The sequence below is a fragment of the Podarcis raffonei genome, chromosome Z (genome assembly GCF_027172205.1).
Source record: "Podarcis raffonei isolate rPodRaf1 chromosome Z, rPodRaf1.pri, whole genome shotgun sequence".
In the NCBI taxonomy this organism is placed as follows: Eukaryota; Metazoa; Chordata; class Lepidosauria; order Squamata; family Lacertidae; genus Podarcis; species Podarcis raffonei.
In genome coordinates this window covers 30,242,649-30,258,152 of record NC_070621.1, presented here as the reverse complement: position 1 = coordinate 30,258,152, position 15,504 = coordinate 30,242,649, and the positions used below count along the sequence as shown (strand labels likewise).

General features: G+C 43.5%; 1 protein-coding gene across 2 annotated transcripts in view; it reads right to left on the bottom strand.

The window, feature by feature from the left end:
* Positions 1-4,781, bottom strand: part of LOC128406792 (connector enhancer of kinase suppressor of ras 2-like) — a 310,922-nt gene extending 306,141 nt beyond the window's left edge. Inside the window, exon 1 of one of the 2 annotated variants that reach the window (XM_053374481.1) lies at positions 4,281-4,781. In XM_053374481.1, coding sequence (XP_053230456.1) covers positions 4,281-4,347 — 67 coding nt within the window. In that variant the 5' untranslated portion in view covers positions 4,348-4,781. The remainder of the gene's footprint in view (positions 1-4,280) is intronic. The other variant, XM_053374479.1, reaches the window with a different exon arrangement.
* Between the last annotated feature and the right edge of the window lie 10,723 nt (positions 4,782-15,504).

The window sequence follows — 15,504 nt, the reverse complement described above, 5'->3', positions numbered from 1 at the left end:
TTAAAAAACACAATGAAAGATACAGCAGTAAATTAAAAAAAGCAAACAAACTTACACTGAGGAGGAACATTGTAAGCTGCCTTAATACCAGGACAGACCACTTGTCTCTCTAGCCCAGTGTTGTCTACTGGAATGCTCTTCTATGTTGGGTCCCCAGGTGCTGTTGGAGTGCAACTTCCATCATCCCTTACCATTGGCTAAACTGGCTGGGAATGATGGGAGTTGTAGTTCAGCAACACCTGGAGATGCAAGGAGATACATTTCCATCCCCTGCCACTGGCTTCTTTTTTAAACTGGATACGCTGAATAGATGCTCAGTTCCTCATTTTTCCTGCATTTAGCTCAGTTCTCTAAAATTCCACATCAGTGTGTGTGTGTGTGTGTGTGTGTGTGTTATGAAAATAAACCAGCATTTTAGTGTAAATTAGTTCTAAGATGTGCAGTTTTGTGTGCAGTTTTACCTAATATGCACACTTTTGCAAATGTATAATGGATTTTAAATGCTAGTTCCTTCAATATGTACCTTTTGTTGCACATTGCTTGGTGGAAGAACTGGAGTGCAAAACTCAGAAAAGTGCAAATTTCTAATGATGGATGTTTCAGTTTGGGATTTGATTTTTTTTTTTTTAAAGAGCAAACTAGGTAAGTTCATACTGAAATGAGAACAGAATCAGATTTCTCCCCTATCCCTCCATTCTGCCAGGCAAAGGAGTTGCTCTGCAACTAAGCTATCCTGAAAGGAGCAAAGGGGGTGTGGGGTGGTGGGATCTGGTTGAAAGCCTCCTGAAACAGAAGAGTCTACAGATACACATGGGAAGCCTATAAAGAAGAAGCTAAAAAGATTTCCCAGAACAAGGACATCCTGGGTGCTGCATCAAAGAAACTCCCATAGAGGAGTGCCATGTCAAATCTGAATCCTAAATACTGCCAGACTCATTTGCTTCCTTGGAGTAAGATTGCAATTGAGAAAAACAAATGTGTGCATCTGCACTGAGCTCCATAGAATATTCACCAGTTTTGATTTTCAGAAAACTAGCAATTTTGGCAGAGTAGCACCCCCCCCCCCGCCCCGCCTGCAAACAAGGCTCAGATTCTGCAAATATTTACACTTTTCTGAGTACTATTTGGCTGCTGCTCTGCTTCCTCTTCCTTCCTTCCTGAGTCATATGGGTGATGCCCCCAATCTGGAATCGCATAGTAAATAGGAAGTTATTGTGATACTGTGTCTTAACATAGTGGTGGCATTGCCAGACACCTCTAAATAAAGTCAGGCGGGTCAGCACAACCAATCAGTTTTGGCTACAAGACAATGCTACTGAGGGCGATTTTTGAGCCTCATGCAAAATATGATAAGCAGCTTCAGCTCTGCCCTAATTTGGGCAAGTCCTCAAGTGGCCACACTTAACATTTTAGCTGCAAGATAATATTTAATGAACCTTTTTCTCGTGTTTGGCTGCATAGCTCATGCTATTATATCTGTTCATTGGTATGGAGCAAATGCTAAAGGAAAAATCTAATCCTTTGTTGGTAGCAAGAGCAATAGGGGGCTTTTGTGTGTGTAAATGAAGCCTACATGTCTGTGTGCACTCAGAAAGCACCCTACTGAAGGAAAGTCCTGTCTGCTGCTACACACGCTCCAGTTTCATCACGCAAAATTTCATTTTGAAATAATAGCCCATAATGCTGAAAGGAATCCCCTTGCATTTGTTATATCACGATGTGCAAAGAGATAAAGACACAGAAGATCTATAAGCACACGATAGCATGTTTTAGCAAGCAACTTAGGGTCAAACTTGATGCAATGGTGGCAGACGCATGTGTTAAAACTGGTAAACTGCTAAATTTTTATGAAGTGGTGGGGAAGGGGGCTATTTAATCCTTACTTACACACACACACAGAGAGAGAGAGAGAGAGAGAGAGAGAGAGAGAGAGAGAGAGAGAATTCCCCCTACACATTTTTCTCCTGCTGCAACTTTGACTTGGAGAATAGGGGGAGCAGGTTTGGAGCTGGAAGGAAAAGAGTTGACAGGCAGGATCTCAGCACCCTCCTGCACAGCATTTTTCACCCCCAAATTCCTCTTACATCACATAAATTTGGCACAATCTGCATCCAAACACGGGGACTCTGCTATCATACTTTTAATCATCATTTTAATCATACTTTGTCTGATTAAATCCTAAGTGTTTGGGATAAGTAAGAGTTGTGTCCTTATTTGTCATTCCAAAAAAACTGTTTGCACACATAGAGGATGAGAAAAGTGCTCATTCCACTGGTGGTGGATTTTCTTTCTCAGCTATGTTGTAAATATAAAACCAAGATCTATCTGGAATCCAGCAACAAGTACTATTATTAATTTTTATTTATTTATTTATTTATTTATTTAGAAAACCATGCCTCCAGTAGTGTTGTGACCCATCATATCACCTGCGTTTTGGAAATGTAAAATTTTCACTACACCCACAAACCCTTTGAATACAGTAACAAACTATCTAAACAGTAGGATTCTTCCCTCTTAGACACCAGTGCTCTATTTCAGTGGTGTCCCAAGATCTTGTTAATTTCAAGACTTTTCCTGGCTTAGTCATATTGGAATAATGACCCCCTCCATGAGGGTCAAGAAATGGATTCTTGAGAAGCCAAGTTTTTGGATTCTTCAGCTGTTACCCACCCATACGAGGGCTTATGTTGAGGGTACAGGTGTGTAACAGCACAACATATACTATCCTGCTGGCAAGAAGAGTTGCACAAAACTGTTGTGTGTATGAATAGTGGCAGTTTTGCAGAGTAGAAGCAGGGAGTACATTCCACCCAACTCAAAAATTATCCCTATGCATAACCATGTAGAATTATGTCATGAAATATAAGCAGTCTTGGATTCCAACTTGGGCCATATATTGAACTGAATTATATTGTGTATCATATTTTGTACAAACAATGCACCTTTTGGAGATCAGGGCTATATTAATTGCATACAGATTAAAACCAATGTCTGGTTTAATAGTAAAGGAATTTTAAAAGGAAAAGGTGATGGCCCTTCAGTATAATACTACATGCAGATACACACACACACACACACACACACAGAGAGAGAGCAATATAATGAAGGCCTGTGTATTGCATATGCATATATAAATAGAAGTATATTGCTTGTTACCGTGTGTCCCTACATCACAAGAAAATGTTCCACCAGAGTTCATTTTGCAAAGCAGAAAATGTTCTTAGCTTGCTCCTTAAGGCCAGCCCTTTCTCGCAATGTAGGTCTCCACAGATACATACTATTGCTTGCACCCCCCTCCTTACTCAGGAAAAAAGAAACAAGATTCATTGTGTTCAGAAAAGTACTTCAGTGCCTCCTGTCCAAATTAATGCCTACTGATACCATAGGCTGAGTTTCCAGATAGAAAACATGGGTTTGGTATGGTGGTAGTGACTACACAATGCATGGTGTGGGTGCGTGTGTGTGGAATCCGTAATTCCTGCCAAGTTATCCTGAAGAGTTTCTCCTGCAAGGTTGTTCTCAGGTGTCCCTTGCTGCTCCCTCGTTGTACTCTCCATATATGGCAGGGGCTGCACTGTCCACAGTGCTGGGGCGGGTTGTGGGGAGATTGTCACGGAGGATGCATGACACAAAATACAGAGAAGCTACAAGCAAAGCTGGGGAGCCCAGACTCTAAGCAACCTGTACATGGCTCAATAATCAAGGGTGTCATCCTCCCATCACTAGCTATATGCTTGAATCCACACACACACACACACACACACACACACACACACACACACATGCATACTAGTGCTGCAACCTACTGCATCAAATCACCTGTTCCGAACACATCAGAGATAATCAGGGCATTTTTTAAAGACAGCTAGGCATAAGATCATTACACTGTGCAATGGCTAAATGGGGAGAGGGAGGTGTCTTCTGCTTCTTAGAGCACGGGCACATTCTACAGTCCCGCCAGGGTTTGGGCTCACACATGCAATCAGCTCTCAGCCAAGAGGTTCCAGTGGCACTTTAGCATTGGAGTGTCAAATTAAACACACACACGCACGGACACACCAACAACAGCCTGTCTCCATTCAGTCGTGCCTCTTTCTCAGTCAACTCGCTTGCATGAGACAGCATACCGATCTTCAAAACTGAGAGAACTCTGCACATTGGAAGGAGCAGGGGCTGGGATCACAACAATGCATCATGCCTAAAGCGCAGGTTATGAAAGGCCAGCGGGGAGAAGAGAGAGAGAGAGAGAGAGGCAGATTGCAATATAGAAATACTCTTACCTTTCATCCAATCCACTACTTGTTTGGGCATCCACTTGCTAATAGGTTCCATAACGAGGGCCATCATCAGACCACTTTATCGTTCACACGAGGAGGAGGAGGGAAAATACTGAGAAAAAGAGGAATGGGGAGCAGGAAAGGAAAAAAAGAGAGAGGGGTGGGTGGGTGGGTGTGAGGGAAATGAAACGGATCTCTCAGAGCATGGCTAGAGGAGAAAGCGGGAGGATTTCACGATGCAGTCCAAAGATGAGCTGACGCTTTGTCCCTCCAGCTTTTTCCTGCACTGATTCAGTAATGTATAAAATTACGCTGCTTGATCAGCTCTAGCACCTCCCCTGCCGCACACAGCCAGCAGCCCTCTAGAGCTCACTGAATCAGGAAATGGTGCAGTGTGTCTCTACTTACTTACGAAAAAAAGAAAAAAAGAAGAAAGAGGCAGTCTCTACACCCAATGATCTACTTATTTAGGCTGGCACAAATATGAAATTACAGTGCACACTTCAGCTGTTCCAGCCTCCCCTCTTTCCCCCTGCTATTCCAGCCTCTAGAGCTGGATTTTTGACTAGCTCTGGGGATCACGGATGAGAGAGGAGAGGGAGGGAGGGAGGGAGGGAAGACAAGGGGTGGGAGGGTGGGAGAAGACGAATGCAAAGATAACGATATTGCTAGCTGGAACTTGATAGCGGATTGTCTCTGTTCAGCGGCAAAAGATGCTGACTGTCACTGAAGAATTAAAAGAAAGCATGATAGCGTTTGGCAGCTGGCAGCAAAAAAATTAAAAAATAAATGCTGAGCATCTTCATATACACAAATGCAGGATGTCACCACCGGCATCTATAATCATGTAATTCAAAGCGTCACATGCAGGAGCGGGACTGAGAGCCGTACCAAGGTAGCCCTTGTCCATCTCAGATTAGCCCCTCTCAGTGTTCGGAGACCCCAGTGCCCTTTTCTCATTTCTGTGCCTCGTTTATGGCAAAAGAACAGCATCACCTCATGAATCCTCTTCTACACTGTCATTGGCCACAGGCTGCAATATAAGAAGTCCAAGGTAGTCCATGGTTTATTTATTTTTTAAGTCTCCAGCATTTAATTCCTTCTGAAATTCACTGGAGATTTCACACACACACACACACACACACAGACACACACACACCCTGCAGAAGCTAAACTTCTGCTGCTTGGAAGAGGGGTTATTATAACATGAGAAGAAGGGTTTGCACTGGATTCATTGCTCAAGTAGGTGTGCTTCTGAAGCTCTATGGAGAACTTCGTATTTCACAGAACATATGTCCTCTGTCAGAGGGTTAAGCGACTGCACACCCTGTGATTATCTGTCTTCCACTGTCCAAGGTGGGTTGGTCACAAGATGCTCACTTTCATGGAAGAAGGAGGGGGAGAGGGAAGAGAAGTAATGGACCACAGCAACATCCTTTCTGCCTCTGGAACAGCAGCCTCTTGCTTAGAATTCTGCATGGTTTCTCTCCACCCCAGCCCCCAGCCCTGGGCATGTCAAGGCAACAACTTCCTTCTTCCATAGACAGGCAACATAGCATAATATTGGAAGCATACAGGGTCTCCTCCAAATGTTGCCTGGTGGAGCAGCACATATGTAGGACTTCTGAGGAGCATTAAATCGGCTTCTGCAACAGTTATGGGAAACCCTGTGGCCCTCTGAATTTTACAAGACGCCGAGTCCCAGCTGCCCTAACTAGCATTGGTGCTGGTCAGGACTGATGGGAGTTGTGGTTTAACAACATTTGTGAAGGCAGAGGTTACCCTATCTCTATTCTAGAAGGTTTGCACATTTGAGATGAAAAATGGAGGTTCAGCACAGGCAAACACATTTTTTGAATACTTCTGAGAAGAAGCTAAAAGAACTTTGATAAGACATAGCAAGAGAATGCTGAGGGATGCTGCACATTTCTAGGAATACAGAGAAATGTCACAGGGGAAAACACACCTGCATAGGTAAACCTTAAACATAGGGATCTGGGTGCATATTGAGGGATTCCTTCATGCTGTCCTACTCAGGGGAAATCTATAGTTGGCAAGAGATGGTAATTTCCAATGAAACTTCACAGATAACTCTACTCCCTTAAGTACTGTTATTGGTTCCTGCAGGGATGGGTGACCTGTGACCCTCTAGTGCAGTGTTGAAGCAATGATTCTTCAACATCAACTTTGTTGGACTGGTCATGTTGTGCAGATGCCTGCTGATCATCTTCCAAAGCAACTACTCTATTCCGAACTTAAAAATGGAAAGCCTAATGCTGGTGGTCAACAAAAAAGGTTTAATGACTGTCTCAAGGCAAATCTAAAAAAATGTAGTATAAACACTGACAACTGGGAAACACCAGCCTGTGAGCGCTCCAATTAGAGAACAACCTTTACCAAAGGTTTCATGGGTTTTGGCAAATCCACACCATAATCAACTCCTGCCCGGAAACCAATGTCCCCACTGTGGAAGGATGTGTGGATCCAGAATTGGCCTCCACAGTCACTTACGGACTCACTGTTAAAACCATGTTTATGGAAGACATTCTTACTCGGCTACAAGTCATCACCAAAGAAGAGAAGAAGAGATGAAGAGAAGTTGTTGGACAACTAAAACTCCCACCAGCTCCAGCCAGCATGGCTGATGGTCAGGAATAATTGTGAACTACAGACTAGTAACAGTTGTGGGGTTACAGGTATCCCATCTCTGACAGACGTTGACACACAATGTGTTTCTTTTTTAAAATCAAGACTCATTGAACTCCATTTCTCACTGCCTTTCTTCCTGCCCAGGGTGACCCTGCCCAATGCCTGTCCCTCAGAGCGAGTGTGTCATGTAGGGCGATACCTTGGCAGCCACAGTCGCAGCTTCTCCTCATTGCCTGCTCTCCAACAGCCACTATGGGCTGCCCAAGGGAATAGGCCAGCAGCAGTAGCTATGGAGAGTCCATGGGATGCTACCTTGCAGCATCTTCCTTCCAAAACTATCCTGCTTGGGTTATATTGAAAATGGGCTCTTAAGCAAAATGGAATAGGCCGCGTCATAACAATATATTAACCTATAGTTACAAAGACAGCAGAAAGCAACCTCTGCAACAACGTGACAGCATTGGCTATTAATGCTTCCGTGTCATGTGATGTATATGACTAGAGCATCTGTTTGGTCTTACACAGCTGGTTTTATCTCCCCCCCTTTTTTTGGCGATGTATTTTTTTTTTTAAGCAGTAAAATATAGCTGAGCTGTTGGCTTGCCCTGTCCTAGTTCTTTAAAAAAAAAAATAAATCTGCTTCTGATTCAGCCTTGCTCTATTTGCTGCTCTGTGGCCAGAGCCTGGAAACATGCCCTCAAATTAGAAAGCACAGCGTGCAAAACCTAGTTGAGCTGACTTATGAGCCACCAGAGGGTAAATTCACACCAATATATCATCTCTGGATTTGGGGAGGACTTTGGGCAAAACACCCTAGTTGGACAGGTGGGGCTCCCTATCACTGTCATCACTATGTGTTAAGAACATAGGAAGCTCAGCATTGTTTGCATCAGTGGCGGGGAAACTCAGGATCAAGGGTCAAATGTGGCCCTCCAAGTGCTTCTATCTGGCCCTTGAAACTCTCTGCAGGCAACACCCCCCTCACTGGCCATGCTGTGCAACCCATGTGTTTTCGCCTGGCTGGAATGTATCCTTGAACTCTGATGATGCCTTTTGTGTTGCTTAGAAAGAGGATAGACAGGAGTGTGGAAATGAGCACACTGCACAGAGGTAAAATTTAAATCATGGCTCCACCCAGTTTTGCTTCTGGTCCTTGGCATGTGGCCCCCTGGGATGTTTTCCAGAAGGCAATGTGGCCTGCAGTTCCCCACCCATGCGCCACACTAGCTGGCAGTGCCATTCTGGGATTTCCGACCAGAGACTACCTGGAGATGCTGGGGACTGAACCTGGGGTTTCTGCCTATCCCCACCTGCCCTCTCCTTCTTGCCCCAATCTGCAGCAGTGCCTAGATGGAGAAGGCAAGGAAAATGGAGGTTAGTGCTCCTTCTCCTTGTTTTTGTTTCTGTCTGACTATTTAGATAGGGGAGGTGCACAGGCAGCAACAACAGTGTGGGAAGTGGAAAGCCAGGAGGGTGGGGAGAGGAGCATGGTCAGCAGCAGGACACTGCTGAGGTATGGGCCTTCTAATGCCAACCAATATTCAAACAGCTGCTTCATCTTAATAGGAGCTGACGTTTTTAGCAGCACAACCCTATACATGTCTACTAAGGAGGAAGTGGAAAGAGAAAACTTTTTTCTCTCCCTTTCATTGATGGGAATTGGTAAGAGGATATATTAATTATACTGTGACAAAGGTTGCATGCCACTCCTGATCTCTGCCAAGCAATAGCAAGATTCTGGGAGGGTTCTATGCACTCACTCAGGGTTGTGTTTCCATTGGGAAAACCGAGGCACAGCAGATGCTGGTGTTTTTAAGAGTGTCTCTCATCGTCCCTTTTTAGATTCAGCAAACCTGGGTCCAAAGCAGCAGCCGGTCAAGGCTCCTATTCTCTTGGTGCAGCCTCTTCCAACCAGTAGCACCAAAATGGTTCTCCTTACTTCCTATTTCTTGTTCCCAGAACATCTTTAGATTTAAAACAGGACAGATTCTTCTGTGACACACCTCGTCACCTTGGCAACCTGTCAATTCTCCTGTCTCTGTTCACTTGTCAGAGCCAAGGAGGACAGTTCTTGTGCATTGCATATGGCCCTTAATGGCTCAGTACTTGGCTAGCCCAGCAAGGCTGGGTTGCACACGCTAACCCAGGAATTTCCTGACTAGCACAGTTGTTCACCTTGCATTTCCCTTCACAACCCAAATCTTATCTACCATTCACTGGTAGAATGGTACCCTAGTTCTGGTACTCTAGTTCTATTACAATATTTAATCCTCTAGAGATCCATGTGTGTGGCTGAACGCAAAGAAAAACTGTTGGTACCTGTTTTTAAAATGTGGGGCTTTGCAATTCCTCTGGCAGGAGAAGGTCCCTAGCAGAATTTAATTCCTATTGTTAAGCAGTTTCATGAAGTGTGAGAATATAGGCTTTCAAATCTTATTTACTCAATTCAGCTGCATGAAGCAGTGGATCCTTTTTTGCCCACTTTTTAATAAATAGACCACAAACTGTTTTCAATAAACAGAGCACGGACTACAAAGTAAGTTTAAAATGTTTTACTTACCATGTCTAGGCCTCAGACAAGCATTTTCCTTTTGCAGCAGCAATAAAATAATGTAGAAATCTTATGTAGAAACACAGCAAAGCTGCCTCAGACGTGTGTCTGAGGTTGGCAGCTATGTTGAATGGCTTGCAATGAAGAGAAAGAGAGAGGGGGGGTCAGGAAACAGGCTTTACTCCTCCCGTTCAGGAGAATAGGGGGCATGACTAGATGGCCCTTTGGGCTCCTTTCCTACTCTACAAATCTGTGATTATATGACCTATGCCTACTCTAGGAATTAGAACTCTGTGGTTCTTAACACCTTCATATACTAACTAGAAAACATGCATTGCTAGGTTTGACTGCTAAAATCTCCTACACTCATAACACTCATGGATATCAAATAAAACTGAATGTTGCAGGGTTTAGGATAGACAAAAGAAAGTAGTATTGTACACAATGCACAATTAAAGTATGGCATTTGCTCCCACAGGAGAGGGGCAATGATGGATACCATTTAGGGAGGTTACAGACTATTGTATTTTAATATTTTGTTAGAAGCTGCCCAGAGTGGCTGGGAAACCCAGCCAGATGGGTGGGGTATGTATACATACATACATACATACATACATACATACATACATACCAGTTTGGATGGCTTTAAAAGAGGATTAGACAGATTGATGGAAGATAATGCTATCAATGGCTATTAACCCTAATAAACACATAGCTTCTATTTCAATACCAGTTGCTGGAAATCACAGAAAGCGAGAGTGCTGTTGCACTCAGGTCTGCTTATGGGCATCCTGTTAGGGCATGACCACTATGAAAACAGGATGCTGGAATAGATGGGCCATTGGGCTGATCCAGAAGGGCTCAGAAAAATACTGCTATGTTCTTATGCTCAAATGTGGCAGGGTGCAGGTATGTGATGTTCACTACCACCTTGTGCATGCTTCACCTTATGTAGTCCAAGGTACATGTGAACCTTGTTTCCCAGACATTTTGCAATGACCCGAATCAAGCAGTAGCTTCCACATTTGTCCTGATTCCTGGTTTCCTATGGAAAGCTTTGTTGCTCCTCTCCCACAAGTCTCCTTCAGACCAAACAACAGACCTACATTTTATTTTCAGCCTCTACTTCCCCAGGGACCTTCTATCTAACTACAGCAGATGCATAAATCAGACATGCTCTGTAGGAACTACAAGCACCAGGACAATTGACCTAAAAAAACCAAAAAGAGGAGCAGAGGTCCCCCATCCCCTGCTACAACATGCTGCAGCCCATTCCTCTGAAAGGCTATAAGCTTTTCCCAGATTCCCTTCCTGATCCTTTCTGCTCCTGATCTGCTCCTGTTCTGAAAAGGCTCTTCTTAACAGCTTCAGATCTTAGAATAATAATTTAAAAAGCTAAATCTCTCGAGACTCCTCAGGCATCCTTCTGGCATATTCCTCAGTTTGATGCTGCAACAGAAGTCACTTTTGGCTACCTAAACACACACACACACACACACACAGAGAGAGAGAGAGAGAGAGAGAGAGAGAGAGAGAGAGAGAGAGAGAACCTTCCCACCATCACACACTTACCACTGTGACAAGGTGCAGTGTGTCAAAGGTGTGATACACTGATGTGCTGTTAAGTGATCTTTCCATTGCTTGTTCCCGCTAAGACGACTGAACAGCTGGCTTCAGAAACCACTGATACTATAATAGCCTTGCTAGTTCCACTGTGAATAGCCTGGAATTTTCTAAAAGGTTACAGGAGCTTTTGCTTCCAGCTATCACTCCGCACAACCCCTGGCAACTTCCAATGCACAATTAAGCATCCAAAGTGCTTTCAGACCTTATAGATACGTAAATGTTTGAGGGCAGCTTCACAGGTGCACACACTCTGTGTACTGCAGACACACATCTAAGACTGTCTGCCATCATTGTCTTCTTTCTAGGGCACATGTTCACAGGCAGCAGCTGGGGGGGAAGGTGGAGGTGCACATCAGCCCTTCTAACATTTGCTTCAGTGCTGCTTACCTGGATAGGAATGGGGCAGCTGTCAGGTTGAGGTTGCACCATCTGGTGCTTCTGCCAGTGTGTCTGTATGAGCCTGACTTTACCACACTGTAAATGGCATTGGCACTGGTGCCAGAAGGATTGTTCTGTCCCACCACATTACAGAAGGCTTCAAGCACAAGGTTTCCAGTGCAGCCTTTGAAACAGGCCCCCTGAAAGGGATGCAGCAAAGGGAGCTGGAAGCAGTGGTGAACTGGAAAGGGGATACAGGGGAGCATGTTATTTGCATGATGCACAATAGAAGGTGGGCATGCCTCAGAAAAGCTGCAAAAAATAGGCACTGATGCATACAGTATGACAGAGGTGGGTGGCAGGGCGGAAGCGGCATGGTGGGGGCAAAGTGGAGGGGCAGAGTGGGACAACACTTTCCGTTTTGCCTCAAATGGCAAAACAGGATGTGCTGTCCCTGCTGCAAATGCTTCCCAGGATTTATTTCTTAAAGATGTCCCTATCTCCCTCTCAGTCAATGGAGACTGGGGGCAAATAGGCAACCTCAATCTGCCCTCAGCCAGCCCCTGTCTGCCTTTCTTACTTGCAACCAGTGCTGGGAGTGTTTCTGCTTCTGCCAGCTTCTTCCTCCCTAGCCTCAGTGTTACTCTTGTAGAACTCAGCAAGGAGTAATATATGGACAAAGCTAGAATCAGTCGGCACAGCCTGTCATTGGCTTCACCTACTGGTAGCCTAGCTCTTCCACCCTACCAGTCCATATGGACACCAGCCACCACTGCTCCTAGCTGTAGGGATCCACAACTATTTTATGTTAGTCCTTGCTTGAATGGCTTGGAGAAGTCAGACTGTGGCAGGATGTGGTCTTCTTTGCCACAAGGCTCATTCACAAAACCAGCAGGTCATTCTTAATGCTGGCCCCCTAGCCAAATAGATTGGATTTTGCTTTTCTGATTGTTCCTTGCCTTGATCTCCAAACTTGGTAAGACGGAAGATAACAGAGCTAAATCAATGTGAATGCTCAATAAAGACCAGGCATAGTCCGACCTCTGTGTAAGCTTTGTGAGAGTAAATTGGGAAGAATGCTCAATAAATAGGTTGGCTGGAGGAGCCCCAATACAGCAATGGGAGTGAAAAGGAGCAGGAGCAGCCACTCATCTTTGTCTCCAGGCTGTGGTGTGGATTGGGACCAAAGTGAGAGGACATCAAATGGGCATTCGTGGCAGTGACTGAAGAAGTGGGCCCAATCAAGGTATTTTGCTCAAATGGCACAAATTTAAGTCCTTAATTTCACTGGTCTGTGGCTCTTTCAGATGGTCTTTGTGAATATGGACAGAGTGGTGAGAACCTCACCACTTTGTTACCTTTCAGTTGGTAATAATAAAATATACTGTACTACTGCTGCTTTTGAAATTTTATTTTCTTTCTTTCTTTCTTTCTTTCTTTCTTTCTTTCTTTCTTTCTTTCAATGGGTGTGTGGAACAAGCTGCATTTTTTTGTCCCAAGCCCCATTGTTAGTGCTAACTGCATTCTCATTGCATTTTAGAGGCATGGACATAGCATTATACCTTCATAGAGAACCATAAAATGCTACTGTGATGCATAATGCTTTCTTGTTCTTTCTGATGAAGCTCCAGCTTTCCTCTAATTTATGCCCCTAATTAAAACTGCTAAAGCATTTGTAAATCAAACCACAATTTCAGGGTTTGTTATCTTCCTGTTTCAAATTACACTACAGTTGGGGGGCGGGGGGGATAATGTTTTTCTTTTAATTCCATATGTCTTCTCCCTCTCTGCCTTCTTTAAATATGTTTAAAATGAACATGTTTCCAGATTTGCTGCTATTCACCACTTGAGATATCATAGTATAAGGTCATTTGAAATAAAATAAAACCAGACAGATGATAGATTCTTGTTAGTTTTTTAAATATTAGGTTTTGTTTTGTTATCTTGGAAAAATCAGATTCAAGATAAGGAGAAAGGGGGAAGCCCACATTAATTATGAATGGCTAACCAGCACAGTTTTGATCCTCAAACCAACCAAAGTTATTCCAAGCCTGAGAAAGGTGGTAGAGATCTGATGAATTTTGAAATATGCTAATATAATGCAAATTACTGTATAAATCAACTTCTGCTGCATCCTTTGATGCACCTCCCTAGTGGGATATACACATCCCATTAGCATAATAATATCCATAATAGTTAGAAGATATAAATAGGTTAAAGATTAAAGCAAGCATGCTGCTTACTTCCTTAAAGAAAGGTGTGATGGAAAGGAAGCAGAACGACTTTCTACTCCTCATGGCACCCTCCAAATATCATGCCATCTCAACTCCAGTGGGCAATGCTTGAACCCAGACAGATTCATCTATACTCTCCCCTTTCAGCATCTACAGATTTAGATGCGGGGAGGTCAGAGAATTCAGATGGAAACAGGAATAGAAGTTGCCTATGTCTATTTATTCATGCTCTGTCTTGAAAGGAAATCAATCCAGCAAATACGACCGGCATTCACTGCTGTTGTTGCTTTTCATCTGCAAATGATACACAATTGATTGCATTTTTTATACACACAAACACCACTTGGTTGCATTGTGTTTCCTTTGCACTGAAGTAGATGTGGTGGAATAACAAAACGGCAACATAATTATGCAATTAATTGTGTAAATTAAGTAAGCTACATATTTTTTCCACAGACAGTGAGATGAATATTGTAGGTTTTTGGTAGAAAACGGACTGCAGTAGAGTGGAGACTGTGTTGCTTGTAGTGAAGAGTGAACAGAATGGAGAACCATGTGTTCTCACAGCCCTACTTTTAAGCATAGGCTTATACTGCTTTCACTTTATTTCCTCCAAGGAACCCATGGAATTGTAGTTTGGGGAAGGGTGGTATGATTTCCTAGAGAAGAGGAGTAGCTTAAGCAAGCTTAAGGCTGTGGTATAGATGCAATTCCAACTATCCCATTAGCCTTTTGGAACACAGGCCTGTAAGAAGGTTGGGGGAGAAATTTGGTTTAGTGCAGAATTTCCTAATTTGCAGTTCCTTAAACAATATGTGAACTGAAACAATGTTATCCCTAGAAAAATGTGTGGTTTCCTTAATTTTGCAATGCAGTTCTCCAACCAAATAAAGTGTACAAAAATGCACCTGTTAGGGGAAAGTGCACATTTAAAAGTGACAATAACATCCAGAAATGCATTAGTTACATTAGGCAAAATTGTTTGCAAAACTATGGACAAAGGGAGAAATTGCATACAAAAATGTGTACACCAGGAGAAATTTGCACAAAAATGCTGAATAATTGTATCAGGATTTTTTTTTTTATGGAATCAGAAGCATAAATGTGGATAACTATACTTAAGAATTAAAAAAACCAAGAAAATGAGAGAAACTGCAACTGACAGATTCATCCGTCACTAGCTTGCACTGTACAAAGCTACTGAAGCTGAGCTGTTGAGAGTCCAGTTTTGCCTAACCTCTTGTCGCTGTGGTAGTAAATGCACATTAGGACTACAGGGTTGGCCAAAGGCATTTCTGCCCAAAGCAGAGCAGGCTCATTCACACATGTAGGCTACCCCTTGATGCTACATCACGGTATCCACGTTCATGTGTGAACCAAACCATTTATTCAGGTTATATACCACACCTCAAAGGTACATGGGAAGGTAGCCACTGAATCAGTATTGCACAGGACTCTACTGATCATTTCATCCCATCCGTAATGTATGGCAGCACATGTGAGCCTCACCAGATTATCTTTCCAAACATCCCAGTGAAAGAGATTTCAGAATCTCTTGAACTGAGAAACAGCCTTGGTCAGCAACCAATGTAACAGGGGTCATATTTTGAATAAAGGAAGAGCCAAAGGATCAGCATCAATTGTTGTTGGCAGGTGTGGGGAACCTTTGACCTCAGGATGTTGCTGAACTACAGCTCTCATCAGCCAGTAGCCAGGCATCATGGGAACTATAGTTCAAGAACATCCAGAGGGTGAAAGGTGTCCCACACCTGGCCTTTGAGTTTGGGTG